General features: G+C 69.8%; 3 protein-coding genes across 9 annotated transcripts; 2 read left to right on the top strand and 1 right to left on the bottom strand.

Moving 5' to 3' along the window:
* The first annotated feature begins 334 nt into the window (after window positions 1-334).
* Window positions 335-5161, top strand: IGFBP6 (insulin like growth factor binding protein 6). Of its 2 annotated transcripts, XM_072847493.1 has the most exons (4): window positions 335-707; window positions 1585-1653; window positions 1779-1898; window positions 4378-5161. In XM_072847493.1, exons 1-4 carry the CDS (start codon window positions 422-424, stop codon window positions 5061-5063), a joined length of 1161 nt encoding a protein of 386 aa, XP_072703594.1. In that variant the 5' UTR covers window positions 335-421; the 3' UTR covers window positions 5064-5161. The 2 variants fall into 2 exon arrangements, with proteins under 2 accessions (XP_072703594.1, XP_072703595.1); XM_072847494.1 differs by lacking the exon at window positions 1779-1898.
* Window positions 5147-11687, bottom strand: CSAD (cysteine sulfinic acid decarboxylase). Of its 3 annotated transcripts, none has more exons than XM_072847467.1 (16): window positions 11565-11687; window positions 11008-11168; window positions 10734-10882; window positions 10504-10630; window positions 8126-8216; window positions 7884-7990; window positions 7649-7764; window positions 7455-7534; window positions 7302-7356; window positions 6847-6963; window positions 6647-6711; window positions 6452-6533; window positions 6139-6338; window positions 5987-6038; window positions 5626-5715; window positions 5147-5514 (listed from the first exon to the last, which is right to left on the bottom strand). In XM_072847467.1, exons 3-16 carry the CDS (start codon window positions 10857-10859, stop codon window positions 5341-5343), a joined length of 1482 nt encoding a protein of 493 aa, XP_072703568.1. In that variant the 5' UTR covers window positions 10860-10882; window positions 11008-11168; window positions 11565-11687; the 3' UTR covers window positions 5147-5340. The 3 variants fall into 3 exon arrangements, with proteins under 3 accessions (XP_072703568.1, XP_072703567.1, XP_072703569.1); XM_072847466.1 differs by having other exon boundaries at window positions 11383-11666; XM_072847468.1 differs by lacking the exons at window positions 7649-7764; window positions 8126-8216; window positions 10504-10630; ... (1 more) ...; window positions 11008-11168; window positions 11565-11687 and having other exon boundaries at window positions 7884-7931.
* Window positions 11688-11784: 97 nt separating this feature from the next.
* Window positions 11785-17444, top strand: ZNF740 (zinc finger protein 740). Of its 4 annotated transcripts, XM_072847517.1 has the most exons (9): window positions 11785-11906; window positions 12896-13112; window positions 13187-13271; window positions 13842-13973; window positions 14899-14985; window positions 15084-15155; window positions 15299-15422; window positions 15551-15669; window positions 15790-17444. In XM_072847517.1, exons 3-9 carry the CDS (start codon window positions 13263-13265, stop codon window positions 15877-15879), a joined length of 633 nt encoding a protein of 210 aa, XP_072703618.1. In that variant the 5' UTR covers window positions 11785-11906; window positions 12896-13112; window positions 13187-13262; the 3' UTR covers window positions 15880-17444. The 4 variants fall into 4 exon arrangements, with proteins under 4 accessions (XP_072703618.1, XP_072703616.1, XP_072703617.1 ...); XM_072847515.1 differs by lacking the exon at window positions 13187-13271; XM_072847516.1 differs by having other exon boundaries at window positions 12896-13271.
* Window positions 17445-17615: the final 171 nt, after the last annotated feature.

Below are 17615 nucleotides of genomic sequence, written 5' to 3'. Positions count from 1 at the left end.
GGAAGCTTTGTACTGGGAGCACTGGGGCTGAGCACTGGGGACACTGGGGGGCGGGACCGGGGACACTCAGGCAGCACCGGGGGGCCGGGGTGGGGGCCAGGGGCCCCGGCTCCGGGGTGCCGGTCCCGCGGGACGGTTCCCCCCGTGGAGCCGGGGAGGGGGGGGGGGGCGCTGCCGTCCCGGTGCAGCCCCCGGTGCTTCCCCCCGGGACCCCCCCTGGTCCCCCCCGGGCCGGGGGCACCTGGCGGGGCGGCCCGGGGGGGGGCCGGACGCGGTTACTTAAGGGCGGCGGCGGGGCCGGACGCGGGCAGAGCGGGCGGCGGCGGGGACCGGTCCGGTGCGTCCCGGTCCCGGTCCCGGTCCCGGTCCCGGTCCCGGTCCCGGTCCCGGTCCCGGTCGCGGTGCCGGTCCCGGTGCCGCCATGCGGGCGGGCTGCTGGCTGCTGCCGGCGCTGCTGCTGCTGGCGGAGGCGGCAGCGGCGGCGGCTCCGGTTGCCGGTGGCGGCGGGACGGGGACGGGGACGGCGGCGGCCTCGGCCTCGCCCCGCGGCCCCGGGGAGCCGTGCGGGGTTTACACGCCGGGCTGCGCCCGCGGGCTCCGCTGCATCCCCCGGCCCGGGGAGCGCGCCCCGCTCCGCGCCCTGCTCCGGGGCACCGGGCTCTGCCGGCCCCTCCGCCCCCGCCCCGCCGCCACCGGAGCCCCCGCAGGTGAGAGCCGGGGGAAGCGGGGCCGGGGGGGGGGCGGGGAGGGTCCTGGGTGGGAAGGGGGCGCCGGGAGACCCCCGGAGTACCGGGGGGCTGTCCGGAAGAGGGATGGGGGCACCGGGAGACCCCCGGGGGGGGGCTGTCCGGGGTGCGACGGGGGACACGGGAGGGGACCCGGACCGAGGGGGACGGGGGGCACCGGGGCTGCCCCATATTCCCGGGGAACGGCCCGGGGGCGGCGGGGTGGGGGGGGGGCTGTCCGGGAGAGGAATGGGGGCACCGGGAGACCCCGGAGCACCGGGGGCTGTCCGGGGTGGGATGGGGGCAGCGGGGAGGGAGCGGGAGAGCCCCGTCCCTCCAGGGTGGGTCCGGGGGCTGGGGGTGGGGTGGGGGCACCGGGGGACCCCGGAGCACCGGGGAGGAGCGGGCGGACGCCCACCGGGGGAGGGCGGGGGCACCGGGGAGGGGCGAACATCCCGGGGGTCGGTCTGGGGGGGCACCGGGGAGGGACCCGGAGCCCCCGTATCTCCGGGACACGCCCGGGGTGCGGGACGCAGCGGCGGGGGCAGGGTCGAATCCCGGGGGGTCCCCGTATCCGTGGGGGGTTGGGGGACCCCACCCGCGGGAACAGGGGGGCGCGGGGTGGGGGCCGAGAAATGAGGGGGGAAGCGGGGACCCCCATATCCCGGGGGGACGGAGGGGACCCCCATACCCTGCGGGGGAGCTGGAGGTGGGAGGGGACACCCATATCCCTGGGGGCCGGGACCCCCATTTGGGGGGCACCCTAATAGCCCGGGGAAATGCCCCCATCTTTTGGGGGCTGGGGCGCCCCCAGTGGCAGCGGGAGGGGCACAGGCTCAGGCCTGCCCCCCCCCCCCAGGGGACAGCCCGCAGGAGGGCACCCCCACGCCGCCCCCGGCCCCCGGACGGCGAGGAGGAGCTGGAGACGGTGGGTGCCGGGGGGGGGTGATGTGGGGGGGTGAGGGGGCTGCGGGGGGTGAGGGGGTGTTAGCGGGGTGAGGGGGTGGGGAGGGGTCCGGGGTGCGCCCCCCCCTCCCCGTGACCCCCCCGCAGGCCCCGTGCCGCGGGCACTTGGCCGCCGTCCTGCAGGAGCTGCGGGCCGGGCTCTTCCGCAGCGCCGCCGCCATCTTCCTGCCCAACTGCGACACCCGCGGCTTCTACCGGCCCAAGCAGGTGGGGGGGCACGGGGGGCACGGGGAGGGGGGAGGCCCGGAACCCACACCCCCCGCAGAGCAGCCCTGGGGGCAGCGGGAGGCTGCCGTGCCTCAGTTTCCCCATGTGGGGTGGGCCCGTGCCTCAGTTTCCCCATGTAGGGGAGTTGGGGGAGGACCCCAATGTCCCGCCCCCCCGTTCCTCAGTTTCCCCATGTGTGTGGGGGGGAGGACCCCAATGTCCCGACCCCCCCTTCACCCCCCGTGCCTCAGTTTCCCCTGGGGGGGGGGTAGAGGGTCCACGGCCCCCATGCCTCAGTTTCCCCGTGTGGGGTGGGTGGAGCATCCCGGGGCCCCCCCGTGCCTCAGTGTCCCCAGACCGTGAAGCCCAACTTGGGGGGGTGTGTGTGTGTGTGTGCCCCCCCCGTGCCTCAGTTTCCCCAGACCGTGAAGTGCCGTGGGTAGCATGATCGGGGGGGGGGGGGGGGGGTCTCCCCCTGCCTCAGTTTCCCCTTGCCGGGGGCTCCGGGGGCAGAGCCCCCAAGACCTCCCGGGGGTGCCGGGGCCCCCCGCACCCCAAACCCCCCCCCCCCGCAGTGCCGGGCCTCGCAGGGGCTGAAGCGCGGGCAGTGCTGGTGCGTGGACCGCCGGGGCCACCCGCTGGCGGGCGCCGAGGGGCAGGGGGGGACCCCCCGCTGCCCCCCCGCCTGAGGGGGCCGGGGCTGGGACCCCGAAATACAGCGCGACGTGGGGAACGGGGCTCCCGCTGTCTCTGTCTCGGGGGGGGGGGGGGACGGGGGGCGCCCCAAAAGTGGGCTCAGCCCCCGCCCCCCCCCCCCCCGGTTTTGGGGTGCACGGAACACCCCCCCCGCGGCTTGTCCCGGAGCTGCCCCTGCACCCCAAAACCACCCCCAAATCCCCCTGCACCCCAAAACTGTCCCCAGCCCCCCCAGATGCCCCCCGAGCTGCCCCTGCACCCCAAAACTGCCCCCAGGGTCCCCAGGTGCCCCCTGCACCCCAAAACTGCCCCCAGACCCCCGCAAATGCCCCCCGGAGCTGCCCCTGCACCCCAAAACTGTCCGCAGACCCCCAACCCCCTGCACCCCGAAACTGCCCCCAGACCCCCACAAATGCCCCCCGGAGCTGCCCTTGCACCCCAAAACTACTCCCAGGGTCCCCAACTGCCCCCTGCACCACAAAAACTGCCCCCAGACCCCGCAAATGCCCCCGGAGCTGCCCCTGCACCCCAAAACTGCCCCCAGACCCCCAACCCCCTGCACCCCGAAACTGCCCCCAGACCCCTGCAAATGCCCCCCAGAGCTGGTCCTGCCCCCTGAAACTGCCCCCAGGGTCCCCAACTGCCCCCTTCACCCCAAAACTGCCCCAGACCCCCCAGCTGCCCCCAGAGCTGCCCCTGCACCCCAAAACCGCCCCCATACCCTGGAACTGCCCCAGGCCACGCCCCTCCCGCTCCAAGCCACGCCCCTATCCCGAAACCACGCCTTCGCCCCGCCCAGCCACGCCCCCTCCCCGTTTCCCCCGTAACCGCCCTGACTTCCTGGCGGGAGGCGGGAGGCCACGCCCCGCGCGGGACGGGCGCGGAGCGGAGCGCGGTGAGGGCGCGCGGGGGGCGCGGGGGCCCCGGGCCCGTGGGGGGATCGGGGGCCCCGGGCCCGTGGGGAGGTGGGGGGCACCGGGCCCCACGGCGGGGGGGCTGGGGTGGCATCGGGGCGGGGCAGGCTGGGGGGGGCCGGCGGGGTGAGCTGGGGGCACGGGGGGGACCCCCAGGGCATGGGGGTGGCGCAGGGGACAGCAGGGCGAGGGCCAGCCCCGCGGGAGGTTGGACGTATGGGGTGGCGTCAGGGTGACCCAGCCCCACTGCAATCTGTGGGGCACGGGGTCACCCCTCTCCCCACGGCAGCCCGTGGGGCACAGGGTGCCCCAGCCCCACGGCAGGCTGGGGACACCAGGGACACCCAGCCCCACAGCAGCCCGTGGGGCAGGGGGTGACCACTCTCCCCACAGCAGCCCGTGGGGCATGGGTCACCCCTCTCCCCATGGCAGCCCGGGGGGCAGGGAGTGCCCCAGCCCCCCATCAGTCTATAGGGCACAGGATGCCCCAGCCCCACAACAGGCTGGGGGGGGACACCAGGAACACCCAGCCCCACAGCAGCCCGTGGGGCACGGGTCACCTCTCTCCCCCCAGCAGCCCGTGGGGCAGGAGGTGACCCCTCTCCCCCCAGCAGCCCGTGGGGCAGGAGGTGACCCCTCTTCCCCCAGCAGCCCATGGGGCAGGGGGTGCCCCAGCCTCTCAGCAGTCTATGGGGCACAGGATGCCCCAGCCCCACAACAGGCTGGGGGGGGGACACCAGGAACACCCAGCCCCACAGCAGCCCGTGGGGCAGGAGGTGACCCCTCTCCCCCCAGCAGCCCGTGGGGCAGGGGGTACCCCAGCCCCCCGGCACTCCCTGGAGCACAGGGCTGACGGAGCCCCCCCCCAGGCGCGATGGCGCGGGGCGAGCGGGAGACGCTGCTGGAGCTGCAGCAGGCGCTGACGGAGGAGCAGTTCCAGACCCTCAAGTACCTGCTGGAGGAGCGGCTGCCCCTGGGGCACCTGCGTCCCGCCACGCGCCCCGACCTCTGCAGCCTCCTGCTCCAGCGCTTCCCCGGGCAGGCCCTGCGCGTCACCGCCGACCTCCTCCGGAAGATCTCCCGCCACGACCTCGTCCGGCTCTACCGGCTCCCCGGCGCGGAGGAAGAGACCCCCGGGGAAAAGGGGGACGCCGGCGGCAGCGGCGGCGGCTCCTCCGCTCCGTCGGGATGCGGGGAGGACGCGGGATGTCGACCCGCCTCGCCGCCGGCCGCGTCTTTCCCTCCGGCCGCGTCTTTCCCTCCGGCCGCGCGTCCTCGACTTTTAACGGAGCGGGATCTGATGAAAATAGCCCAAAAGCTGGGAAGGGAATGGCAGGAGGTGGGGATCGGGTGCCTGGGGCTGGAGAGGAGCCGTCTGGACCAGATTTGGGAGGACAACCCCCGCAACGTCGTCATGCAGAGCTTCGAGATGCTGCGGGAGTGGCGGCGGAGGGAGAAGCAGGAGGCCACGGCCCCGCGTCTCCGCGCCTGCCTGGCCGCCGCCAGCCTGGACCCCGAGGTGCTCGACCTCCTCCAGACCTTCCAGGAGGGCTGAGGGAGGGGGCGGGGGGGGCTGCCTGGTCCTGCCCACCCCCCCACCCCCCCGCTCTTTTTTGGGAGGAAAAGGGAACAGTAAAGGTGTTTTTTATTCCACCCACGGGGCGTTCTTGGGGTCGGGTGCCGAGCCCTGCCTGCCTTTATTCCGAATTTAAGGTGGGACGCAGGAGGAAAACCGGGCTCTGCTCCTCTTCCTCCGGGCTGGGAAGGTCTCGGGGGGGGGGCGAGAGGAGGAGGAGGAGGAGGAGGGGGTTTACGGGGCCCCCCCGGGGTCCTCACAGATCCCGTCCCAGCCTCTCGATCTCATCCAGGAAGAAATCCAAGTCGTCCTTGGTGACGGCGGGGTTGGTGACGATCTGGCGGAAGAAGTTGACCTTGGCGCCGTGGGGCTGGTAGCCCACCATCATGGACCCCTTCCTCATCATCCGCTCCTTGATGGCGGGAGCCACCTGCGCCGGGGGGCGGGGGAGACGCTGTCACCGTGGGGCTGCGGGGGGGGGGGGGGCGTTGGGGGTTTTTATTTTTGGTGGGGAGGGGGAACGGCCGCATCCTGCACTCACCTTCCCCAACCTCGGCCAGTAATCGGGGGAGCCCTCCCTGCCCCGCAGGCTGGGGGGCACGAACCAGAAGCAGAGATTGATGAACTCCGGCTGCGGGAGGAAGAGGAGGAGGAGGAGGAAAGGGATCACAGCCCCCCCCACCGCACCCCGGGGCGGGGGGCCACCGGCTCACCCCCCATCCCCATTTCGGGACCACCTCGGGGATTTAAACCCCGGGGCAAGCGGTTCTGCTCGCCGGGGCTCGGCGATGCCGTAGGGTGTTATTTAAGGCGGGGGGGGACACACATGGCGTAAAAATTCCCCCCCCCCGCCCCCCCCATAGCGGTTCGGCAGGCGGCAGAGCCGCAGCGACGAGCCGTACCTCTAGCACCAGCCGGAAGCCGTCCCTCCTCTTCACCTCCTCGGCCAGGTACCTGGGGAGGAAGGAGAAGGTGAAGCCCCAGAAGTGGGGGGGGACGGACAGACGGACACACGTCGGGGTCCCCAACCCCGCGCCCCCGTCGCGGCGCTCACCGGGTGAAGGCGAAGGCCCGCTCGACGCGCCGCGCCAGCCCCTCGGTCCCGGCGGCTTTCCAGAGGAGCCAGAGCTTGAGGCAATCCACCCGCCGGCCGCACTGCGGGGTCTTGTCCCCCGTGTCGTAGGCGACGTCGTAAAATTTATCGGGTTGGAAGAGGTACGTGGCGCCGGCGCCGTGGCAGCGCTGGAGGAGACCCTGGGGGAGACGGCGGTCACCCCCCCTCGCCCCACACACACACACCCCCAAGTCGGTGTGTGGGGGGCGATGTGGGGCAGACCCACGGAAGGGGAAGGGGCCGCGGGACCTACGGAGGCGTCGCGGAGCAGGAAGGCTGAGCACTGCAAACCCACCGTCAGCATCTTGTGGGGGTTCCAGGCCACCGAGTCGGCCCTGCGGGAGAGAGGAGGGAGGGGTGTTTTTTTTGGGGGGGGGTCCCCGAGTCCTTAAACAGGGAGTTTTGAGCCCGTTTTGGGGGGAGCTCGGAGCCGGGGAGGGTTACTCGCCTCTCGATGCCGGCCAGGAGGTGCCGGTGTTTGCTGGAGAGCAGGGCGCTGCCGCCCCAGGCCGCCTGCCGGGCGGGGAGAGGGGCGTCAGTGGCAGCGCCGTGCCGCTGGGCACCCCAGGAAGATGGGGGTCCCGAGGGGACGCGCGTGTCGTCGTCCCCCAGCCCCGGATCCCCCCCCCGTCCCGTCCCGTCCCTCACATCCACGTGGAACCAGAGGCCGTGGCGCTGGCAGACGTCGGCGATGCTGCCCAGCGGGTCGAAGGCTCCCAGGACGGTGGTGCCGCAGGTGGCACAGACGAAGAAAGGCTCGGCGCCCTGGGAGGGGACAGGGACGTTGGGAGGGGACGGGGGACGTTGGGAGGGGACGGGGGATGACGGGATGGGACGGGACGGTGGGGTGGGGCAGGGGATGGCGGGATGGGGCAGGGGACGTTGGGGTGGGACAGAGGACGTTGGGGTGGGAGAGGGGACGTTGGGGTGGGACAGGGGATGTTGGGGTGGGACAGGGGACGGCGGGAGGGGGACAGGGGACGACGGGAGGGGGACAGGGGACGGCGGGAGGGGGACAGGGGAGCCCTTCGCAGACGTCTCTGCCCCAGCGCCCCACCCCGGCACCCCACGGACGCTCCCCTCTGCCCCCAACCCCGCCTCACCTCGGCTTTCGCCCTCTGGATCTCCTTCTCCAGCTCCTCGGGGATCATCTTCCCCCTGAGGGACAGGCGGGGAGCAACGAGAAATGGCAGCGGGGCCGGGGCGGGGAAGCGGGGCCGGCGCAGCCCGGCGGGGGTCGGCCCCGGCACGCTCACCTCTCGTCGGTGCCGACCGTGCGGACGTTGTCGGTGCCGATGCCCAGGAAGGCGGCTCCTTTCTGGATGGAGTAGTGGCTCTGAGCGGGGAGAAGATGGGGGTCAGATCTGGGGGTGGGCGCTGATCCCAAACCCCGTCCCCTTCCCGTCCCCCGTCTCCCCCCGCCCTGGGGCCGGCAGACCCCGCTCCGCACCTCCCGGGAGGTGAAGAGGGCCAGGCGCGGCAGAGCCCAGCTGCCCTTCTGCCGGCTCTCCGGGAAGCGATGGAACCGGGCCACGTTCATGGCGTACATGTTGGAGACGGAGCCTCCTGCCGGGGGGGGGGACGACGACAGGGACACCTGCGTCACAGCCGGGGACGGTGACAAGCCACAGGTGGGGACAGGGATGGGGACGAGCCACCGGCGGGGCCGGGAGCGATGCAGGTACCCGGGGAGAAGATGCCGTCGCCGCTGCTCCAGCCCACCAGCTCCCGCAGCTTGGCCAGCACCACCTCCTCCATCAGCACGAACACCGGGGCGATCTCGTAGGTGTATCTACGGGGGGACGCAGCACCCGTGGGGGGGGGGGAGGTCCGGCCCGCTCCCCCACCCCTCCTCCAGGCTCCCCAAAACCTCAGCACCCCAAAACACCCCTGCTTGCGGCCACCCCCCCTATTTTTGGGCATGTACTGGCTGGTGTTGAGGGCCTCGGTGATCAAGCGTCCCGCCAGCGCGTGGTGGTCCAGGCCGGAGAAGAGCTGGTTGAAGAAGCGAGGGTGACCTGGGGGGGGGCGAGATGGGGGCGGCGTCAGGGGCAGGGGGACGGGAGCCACCCCCTCGGTCCCCTCCTCATGGGACCCTCGTCGCCACAGGGACTCGGGCCCTGGGGACGCTGCCACGAGGGGGCAAGCGTCACCCGTGGGAGCGGGGCCACCTGCGGAGCTGTGTGTGGGACAGGGAGTGAGCAGCGCCGCACCCAGGCTCGGGTGGGGACGGGGACGCGAGTGGGGACGTGCCCGGACGCGGGACCCCGGGGACAGCGACCGGCTGGGGTGGGGAGGCAGCCTTGCACCCGGCTGCTGCTGCCAAACTGGGAGCAGCTGGGGCCGAACTGGGAGCGGATGGGCTGAAAAGGGACCAGATGGGGCTGAACCGGGACCAGCGGGGCCGAACTGGACTGGGACCAGTGGGGCTGAACCGGGACCAGCTGTAGCCGAACCGGGACCAGCTGGGGCTGAACTGGGACCAGCGGGGCCGAACCGGGACCAGCGGGGCCGAACCGGGACCAGCTGGGGCTGAACCGGGACCAGCTGGGGCTGAACTGGACTGGGACCAGTGGGGCTGAACCGGGACCAGCTGTAGCCGAACCGGGACCAGCTGGGGCTGAACCGGGACCAGATGGGGCTGAACCAGGACCAGCGGGGCCGAACTGGACTGGGACCAGCGGGGCTGAACCGGGACCAGCTGTAGCCGAACCGGGACCAGCTGGGGCTGAACTGGGACCAGCGGGGCCAAACAGGGACCAGCTGGGCCGAACCGGGACCAGCTGGGGCTGAACCGGGACCAGCGGGGCCGAACTGGGACCAGCTAGGGCTGAACCAGGACCAGCGGGGCCGAACTGGACTGGGACCAGCGGGGCCTGAACTGGGACCAGCTGGGGCTGAACCGGGACCAGCTGTAGCCGAACCGGGACCAGCTGGGGCTGAACCGGGACCAGCTGGGGCTGAACTGGACCGGGACCAGCGGGGCTGAACTGGACCGGGACCAGCTGTAGCCGAACCGGGACCAGCTGTAGCCGAACCGGGACCAGCTGGGCCTGAACTGGGACCAGCTGGGGCCGAACCGGGACCAGCTGGGGCCGAACTGGACCGGGACCAGCGGGGCTGAACCGGGACCAGCTGTAGCCGAAGCGGGACCAGCTGTAGCCGAACCGGGACCAGCTGGGGCCGAACCGGGACCAGCTGGGGCCTGAACCGGGACCAGCTGGGCTGAACTGGGACCAGCTGGGGCCGAATCGGGACCAGCTGGGCCGAACCGGGACCAGCTGGGGCTGAACCGGGACCAGCTGGGGCCGAACTGGACCGGGACCAGCTGTAGCCGAACCGGGACCAGCTGGGGCTGAACTGGGACCAGCTGTAGCCGAACCGGGACCAGCTGTAGCCGAACCGGGACCAGCTGGGGCTGAACCGGGACCAGCTGGGGCTGAACCAGGACCAGCGGGGCCGAACTGGAGCGGGACCAGCTGTAGCCGAACCGGGACCAGCTGGGGCTGAACCGGGACCAGCTGTAGCCGAACCGGGACCAGCTGGGCCTGAACCGGGACCAGCTGGGGCCGAACCGGGACCAGCTGGGGCCGAACTGGACCGGGACCAGCGGGGCTGAACCGGGACCAGCTGTAGCCGAAGCGGGACCAGCTGTAGCCGAACCGGGACCAGCTGGGCCTGAACCGGCACCAGCGGGGCCGAACCGGGACCAGCTGGGGCCGAACCGGGACCAGCGGGGCCTGAACCGGGACCAGCGGGGCCTGAACTGGGACCAGCTGGGGCCGAATCGGGACCAGCTGGGCCGAACCGGGACCAGCTGGGGCTGAACCGGGACCAGCGGGGCCGAACTGGACCGGGACCAGCTGTAGCCGAACCGGGACCAGCTGGGGCTGAACTGGGACCAGCTGTAGCCGAACCGGGACCAGCTGTAGCCGAACCGGGACCAGCTGGGGCTGAACCGGGACCAGCTGTAGCCGAACCGGGACCAGCTGTAGCCGAACCGGGACCAGCTGGGGCTGAACCAGGACCAGCGGGGCCGAACTGGACCGGGACCAGCTGTAGCCGAACCGGGACCAGCTGGGGCTGAACCGGGACCAGCTGGGCCGAACCGGGACCAGCTGGGCCGAACTGGGACCAGCTGGGGCTGAACCAGGACTAGCTGGGCCGAACTGGACCAGGACCAGCTGTAGCCGAACCGGGACCAGCTGGGCCGAACTGGGACCAGCTGGGGCTGAACCGGGACCAGCTGTAGCCGAACCGGGACCAGCTGGGGCCGAACCGGGAGCCGCGCGCGGCGGCGCTCACAGGTTTTGACGCTGTAGCGGATGACGTCCCGGCAGCGCTCCAGCAGCCTCTCCGGCGGCTCCCCGCCGCTCCGCAGCTCCAGGTCCAGCAGCTCCCGCAGCTCCCGCGGCTCCTTCCAGTCGCAGACCTGCGCCGGGGGCAGGGGGGGGACGATGACACCCAGGATTGGGCCCCCGCCAGGCAGGGACCCCCACCCCATCCCCGCCACCTCCTCCCTGGGTCTCACCCACCTTTTCGGTCACGTCCGTCCCCTTCCTCACGGCTTCATCCAGCAGGACCTGGAAGGCTTCCCGCAGGAATTCCTCCCCGGCCGCTTTATCCAAGCCGGGATGCTCCAGCCAGCTGAGCTCCGCCATCGCACCGCTCCCGGCCTGCTCCTCTGCGGTGGGACAGCCACGGGACGCCCGTCACCCCCCGCCACGTGCCGGGGACGGACCCCCCCTCCCCTTTTCCCCCCCTTCTCCGGGGATCGGCTGGGACGAGGTGCTCCCAGCTCGCCCTCACCTCACGGAGACAGGGATTTTCCTCTCAGCCACGTTGTCGCAGAAGGACGAGGGACAAAGTACGCGGCCGTGAAGAGCGGCTCTTAAAGGCGCACCTTGGGGGGGGGCGAGGGGGGGGGGCCCCACCCCGGCGGGGGTCTCAGGGCCGGGGTCTCGGGGGAGCTGCGGGAAAAGGGAAGGGAAGCAGAGTCAGCAGAGAGCAGCTGGCCCCGGTGGCCCCGGTGGCCCCGGTGGCCCCGGCCCCTGCAGCCCGGGGCGGGGTTCTGACCCCCCGGCCTTGGCGGGGGACATGGAGCCACCGGGAGCCCCCGGCCAGGGACAGGCCTGTCCCCAGCAGGGAGAGGGGATGGGGAGACCCTTTTATTGTTGCCCCCACCTTGGCCCCAGCCTGAAGCGATGAGGAGGGGCAGGAGCTGCCCCGGGGGGGGGACACCAACCCCGGGAGGGGGCCCGGCGGGATGGGGAACCCCAAGGGGGTCGTAGTGGGGGTGGGGGTGGGGGAAACTCCCCCCAGGGGCAATGAGGGGAGGCAGGGCCCACCCCGGGGCAATAACGTACGGGCGGGTCCCCGGGGAAACCGGGGCGGGCAGCGGGGCTCGGGCTCGGGCTCAGGCTCAGGCCCAAGCCCAGGCCCAGGCCCGGCCCCCGTTGCCCCGGCAACAGCCCGACTCTAAGATGGCGTCGCAGCGGGCGGTGTCTCGGAGTGGCACTGCGCATGCGCGGCGCGCCCCACTTCCTCTCGTCCCCCACCGGAAGCGCCGGCCGTGGGGGGGCGGGTGTTTCCGGTTCCGGGTCGGCGGCGGCGGCCGAGGAAGGGGGGGGGGCGCTGGGGCCGCGGCTGTTTGTAAACTTGTCGGTGCGGCGGGCGGCGCGGAGCGGAGCGCGGAGGGGCCGCGGCAGGTACGGACCCGCCCCTTCCCGCCGGCACGGAGCGCCAAGGCGGCGGCACGGCACGGCCCGGCCCGGCCCGGCTCGGCCCGGCCTGGCACAGCGGGGGCCGCCCGCGCGCCTCACCGGGCCCGGCCGCGCGCCGCCGCCGCCTCAGCCCCGCCCCCACCGGAGAGGGGGAGGGGAGGGGAGGGGGAACCGGGAGGCGGGGGGGAGGGCGGGGGGCGAGAGCGGGGCGGGCCCAGCGCGCAGGCGCCGTGCGCCCACACCGGGAGGGGTGGCCCCTCCCCTCTGCCCCGGTGTGACCCCCGGTGTGATCCCCCCGGTGTGACCCCCGGTGTGACCCCCCCGGTGTGACCCCGCCCTGGGACACCCCGGCCACGCCCCCGTGTCGCCCCGCCCACACGCGGTCACACCCCGCCGTGTCACCCCGCCCTGGGACACCCCTTACACGCGGGGTCACCCCCCGGGATTCCCCCAGGATCATCCCTCCCCCCCCCCCGTGTCACCCTGCCCTGGGACAAGCCGCCCCCCCCCCCCGGACACCCCACCCCCCACCCGTGTCACCCCGCCCAGGGACCCCCCCCCCCTCAGGGTCACCCCACCCCAGGGTCATCATCCCCCCTGCCCCCTGTCACCCCACCCTGGGACACCCCCCACGCATCCCCAGCCCCCCAGTGTCACCCCCTGCCCACCTCCCCTTTGTCCCCCACACCCCCACAGCATCGTCCCCCATACTGAGCCGCCCCTTTCCCTAATGCCACCCCCTTCCCTAATGCCACCCCCCACCCTAGACCCACCCCTCTCCCTCCTGTCCCCCCCGCAGTGGCACACCCTCCCCCCAAACCGTGCCACCCCCCTGCCCCGCTTAGAGCCACCTCCTGTCCCCCGCACCCAAATTGTCCCCACGGGGCGCCCGGCTGGGCCGCACCGGGGACAGTGACCCCACCACGGGGCGGGGGCCCTCCCCGTCCCCATCACCATCCCCTCCCTCTCCGCAGGCGAAGACCCCCAGCGGCGGCGGCGGCGGCGGCGTTGTCCCCGCCGGGGGGGCCAGCTCCCGCCCCGGGGACGGGGATGTCCCCCCTCTAAGAAGCCTCGCGGGCAGCTGCCCGTCCTGCCTAACCCTGCCTAACCCTGCCAGCCCCCCCCGGGGTTGAGGAGGAAGCGCCTCACCGCACCCGCGGCACCGGGGCAAAGATGTCGGCAAAGTGGAGGGTACTGGACGAGCCCGGCAAAAAAAAAAAAAAAAATGATTAACTGAAACCCACCTTTCTAACCGTTAAAAAAAGTCTTTTTTCCTGGGCGAGAATTAAGGCTAAAGAATTGTTACAATCCGTTTGTCGAGGACAGACAGACAGACACAAGATGGCTCAGGTAATGAGCCCCAATTTTCCCACCCGTACCCCAAGATCCGAAGCCGAGCGGCGTGTGTGCGTGGGGCGGGGGGGGAGAGCGCTCGGCCCGGCAGCTCCCTCCCCGCCGGGGCGGTGGGGTGCCGGTGCGGGGGCCCCCCCCTCCGCCCTCCGCCATCACCCCGTCGTCCTCCCCGTCCCGGGTCCTTTCCGGGGCCGGCGGAGCGTTCCCGGCCGCCGTTCCAGGGATCGTCCCGACTCGTCCCCGTAGCCATTAGGTCCTCGGCGGGCCTCACGAAAAGGGGGTTTGTTGAGGGCTGGGGGGCAGGGGGGGCGTGGGGGGGTCTCGTGCCTCCCCCCACCCCCACCCCCCCGCCCCAATTTTTATCGCTCGGTCGAAGGCGTCCGGTCTCCGTCCCCCTCGCAAGGGTTTGCTTTTCTTTTTTCTTTTCTTTTTTTTTGTTTTTTTTTTTTTCCTTTTTTTTTTGGTTTTTGGTTTTTTGGTTTTGGTTCCTTCGAAGGGGCCGAGGGGGGGGGTCCGGCAGCCCGGCGGGTGCCTGCAGCTCGGCCGCCTCTCCCCCTCTCCCGGCAGGCGAGTCTCCTGGCCTGCGAGGGCCTCTCCGGCGTTTGCCTGGTGCCGACGGTGGCCAGCAAGAAGATGATGCCGAAACAGAGCTCGAAACAAGGCGAGAGCAGGGAGAGGGGGAGCAGCCCCGACATGCTGGTACGGCCGCTCCCCGCCGGGGAGGGGGCTCGGGGAGACGGGGGGGCTTGGTGTGATTGCCTCCTCCTGGAATTGGATTTTTTTCTGCCTTTAATCTGATTTTTTTCCTCCTGGAATTTGATTTTTTTCCTCTTGTAATTTGATTTTTTTCCTCCTGTAATTTGATTTTTTCTGCTTTTAATTTGATTTTTTTCTGCTTTTAATTTGATCTCCTCCTCCTAAGTCGACTTTCTCCTCCTCTAAGTCGACTTTCTCCTCCTCTAAGTCGACTTTCTCCTCCTCTAATTTGATTTTTCCTCCCTTAGTTCGATTTTCTCCTCCTTTAAGTCGATTTTCTTCTCCTTTAATTTGTCTTTCTTCTTCTCTAATTCTGTTTTCTCCTCCTTTAATTCAATTTTTCCTCCCTTAGTTTGATTTTCTTCTCCTTTAATTCAATTTTCTCCTTCAGTTTGATTTTCTCCTTCAGTTTGATTTTCTCCTTGAATTCAGTTTTTCCTCCTTTAATTCGATTTCCTTCTCTTTTAATTTGATTTATCCTCCTTTAGTTTGATTTTCTCCTCCTTTAAGTCAATTTTCTCCTCCTTTAATTTTCTTCCTTTAATTCGATTTCTCCTCCTTTAATTCGATTTCTTCTCCTTTAAGTCTATTTCTCCTTCTTTAAGTCGATTTTCTTGTCCTTTAATTTGATTTCTCCTCCTTTAAGTCGATTTTCTCCTCCTTTAAGTCGAATTTTCTCCTCCTTTAATTCGATTTTCTCCTCCTTTAAGTTGATTTCTCCTCCTTTAAGTTGATTTCTCCTCCTTTAATTTGATTTCTCCTCCTTTAAGTCGATTTTCTCCTCCTTTAAGTCGATTTTTGTCTCCTTTAAGTCCATTTTCTCCTCCTTTAACACCATTTCCCCCTCCTTTCATCTGATTTCTTTGAGGCTCTCCGTCAGGACGGCGAGAAATCCCGCAGCCGCAAAGAGGAGGAAATGGCCGAGGCGTCGCAGCCGAAAAAATCCATCAAAAAGGCAGGTCGGGGGACCCCGATTTGGGGGGGGGGGGGGGGCGGGGGGGGTCCCGGGGCAGGAACGGGCGCGACTGACCCAGCCCTCCCTCCCCGTGCCAGCACCGCAAGCGGGTGGCCGGCGCCCAGGGACCCAGCCGCTCCTCCCGGAGAGGATCCCGCCTCGGCAGCCAGGTTTGCCGCCGTGGAGGAGGAGGAGGAGGAGGAGGAGGAGGAAGATTTCCCAAACTCCGGCAGGCGCAGGACGGCCGGGGCGGGGGCGCGGATTTTGCCCCCCGTCCCCGCTGACGGGAGGGGGGGGGGTCTCTGCTCCGCAGGTGGTGGTGATCAAACAGAACGGCTCCTTCCAGCTGGGGATCCCCAAAAACTTCATCTGCGAGCACTGCTTCGGCGCCTTCCGCAGCAGCTACCACCTCAAGAGACACATCCTCATCCACACCGGTAACGCCGGGCGGCACCCCACCTCCTCGGCACCCCGCTAACGAGCGCCGGGCCGCCTTAATTAAACACCCAGCCCCCCCCATTTTGTGTGTGTGTGTCCCCCCCCCACCCCCTCCCCGTTTTTCCAGGCGAGAAGCCCTTCGAGTGCGACGTCTGCGACATGCGCTTCATCCAGAAATATCACCTGGAGCGTCACAAGCGCGTTCACAGCGGGGAGAAACCCTACCAGTGCGAGCGCTGCATGCAGGTACCGCCCCGGAGGAGCCGGGATCCGCTCGGGATCCGCTCGGGATCCGCTCGGGATCCGCTCGGGATCCGCTCGGGATCCGGGCAGGGCTCGTAACCCCCCCCCCATCCCGTCCCGCAGAGCTTCTCCAGGACAGACCGGCTGCTGAGACACAAACGAATGTGCCAAGGTTGCCAAACCAAGACCCCCGACTCGCAGCTGCTGCTCTAGGAGCCGAGCCGAGCCCCGGCACCGGCCAGGAACGCCGACGGCAGCTCCCAGGGGTGGTTTTTCCTTCCTCCCCTTCCTCCTCCTCCTCCCTCCTCTGTTTCTCCTGGGTTTTTTCCACCCCCCCCCGCCCCGTTCCCGCTCCCCGCCGCGGGGGACGGGGAAGAGCCGGCCGTCCGCCCGGACTTTCAGCCGACGGCACTGTACATAACTAGGAAGACGATCCGGAAAAACCTTCCCCAGACTGGCAGAAACCGCAGGCAGCTGCCTATAACCCTGCCTGTTATTCCCCCCCCCCTCCCCAAGTCCGTTTTATCCCCGAGTCCTGCCCTCCCCCTCTCAGGAAAGGCTTGGAGCCCCAAGCCGGCCTAAAGCAGAGCAAAACTGCGACGCCTCCAGCCCCGACCGCTTCCTTTCGGCCGCCGGACGGGCTCGCGCGGGCGCTCGGCTCTCAGGTAGGAGGGTCTCGCAGGGAGGAACCGTTCCTAACCCCCTTTTTATTTTTTGAGGAAAAATAGGAAACAAAAAAAAACCAAACCCAAAACCCAACCGAGCGGTGGCCGGCGGCGGCGGGGGGGGCCCGTCCCGGCAGCGAGCTCTGCGGCGCTTCCCGTTCCCTTTTGAGTTTCTTCATCTTTGGGTTTTTTTGTTTTTTTTTTGGTTTTCTTCTCCTTTCCGAGCGCGTTTTGGGGCCTTCGCTCACCTTCACCCCCCCCCCGGCTCCGGTTGGAGGGGGGGGGCCGGGGCTGTGATGCATCTTGAGGAGGGGGGGGGTGAGATGGAGCCTCACCCAAAAATGGGGCCGTTTGCCAGAAAACCCCGATGCTGAGGGGAAGACCCTCGACGCGAACAGCCCCGGGGGGGTGAGGAATGGGTGAAGAGACACCCCCCCCCCGCTCCCAGCCCTCCTCCCTCCCGGGGGGGGGTCACCCCTGCTCGCCCCCGAGCCGCATTTTGGGGACACCGGAGAAGAGCCGGGCTTTTTGGGGACAGTCCTGGGGACGCCGACGGTGGCTGGCAGCCACCCCCGCCCAACTCCTTCCGTGACCCCCCCCCCCAAAGCACAGACTGCTCGCTGCGGCAAACGCTCCCAAGCCAAGGGGGGGGGGGGGGGCAAAGGGCCCGAATTCGGTGGCCGCTTCCCCCCGCCCCGGCTCATCGCTCCGGCACCCCCTTCCTCCTGCCGGGAGCCGCGCTCGGCCCCGGATGCGACCAGGGAGGGGGGGGTCTGTGCCGTCTCCACTGATGCCGTGTCGGGGACCCCCCCCCTATTTTTGGACACCCCCCAATTTTGGGGACCCCTCCCCGAGCTTCGGCTCAGGCAGCTCCTGGCACGGGGTGGGCAGGCAGGAGATGACCCCCCCCCCCCCCCCCCCCAGTTAACTCCGTCCCTTTCGCCTCTCTCCGGGATTTGGGGGGGGCCAGGAGGGGTTTTGGGGGCTCCAGGGGTCAGACCCTGCCCCGGCGTGGGAAAGCCGGGGGCTGACTAAAACCGGGAGCGAAACCGGCAGCACCGGGGTTTCACCGACTGCACCCACGAGGGCGAGAGTTCAGGGGCCGCAGCCAACCCCCCCGGGGGCCCCCAAACCCGAGGAAGGGGGCACCGCCCCCCCCCAGCTTCATTTTTTGGGGTGTTTTTTGTTGGTTTTTTGGGTTTCATACGGTTATTTTGCTAGGGGGGGAAGGGGGCGGGGGGGGTCGGGGCCCCGGGGCTGACCCTGCGTCACTTTTAAACCGTA

The sequence above is a fragment of the Ciconia boyciana genome, chromosome 27, assembly GCF_034638445.1.
Source record: "Ciconia boyciana chromosome 27, ASM3463844v1, whole genome shotgun sequence".
Classification (NCBI taxonomy): Eukaryota; Metazoa; Chordata; class Aves; order Ciconiiformes; family Ciconiidae; genus Ciconia; species Ciconia boyciana.
The sequence above is the reverse complement of the archived record's forward strand: the minus strand, read 5'-3'. Positions and strand labels throughout refer to the sequence as shown.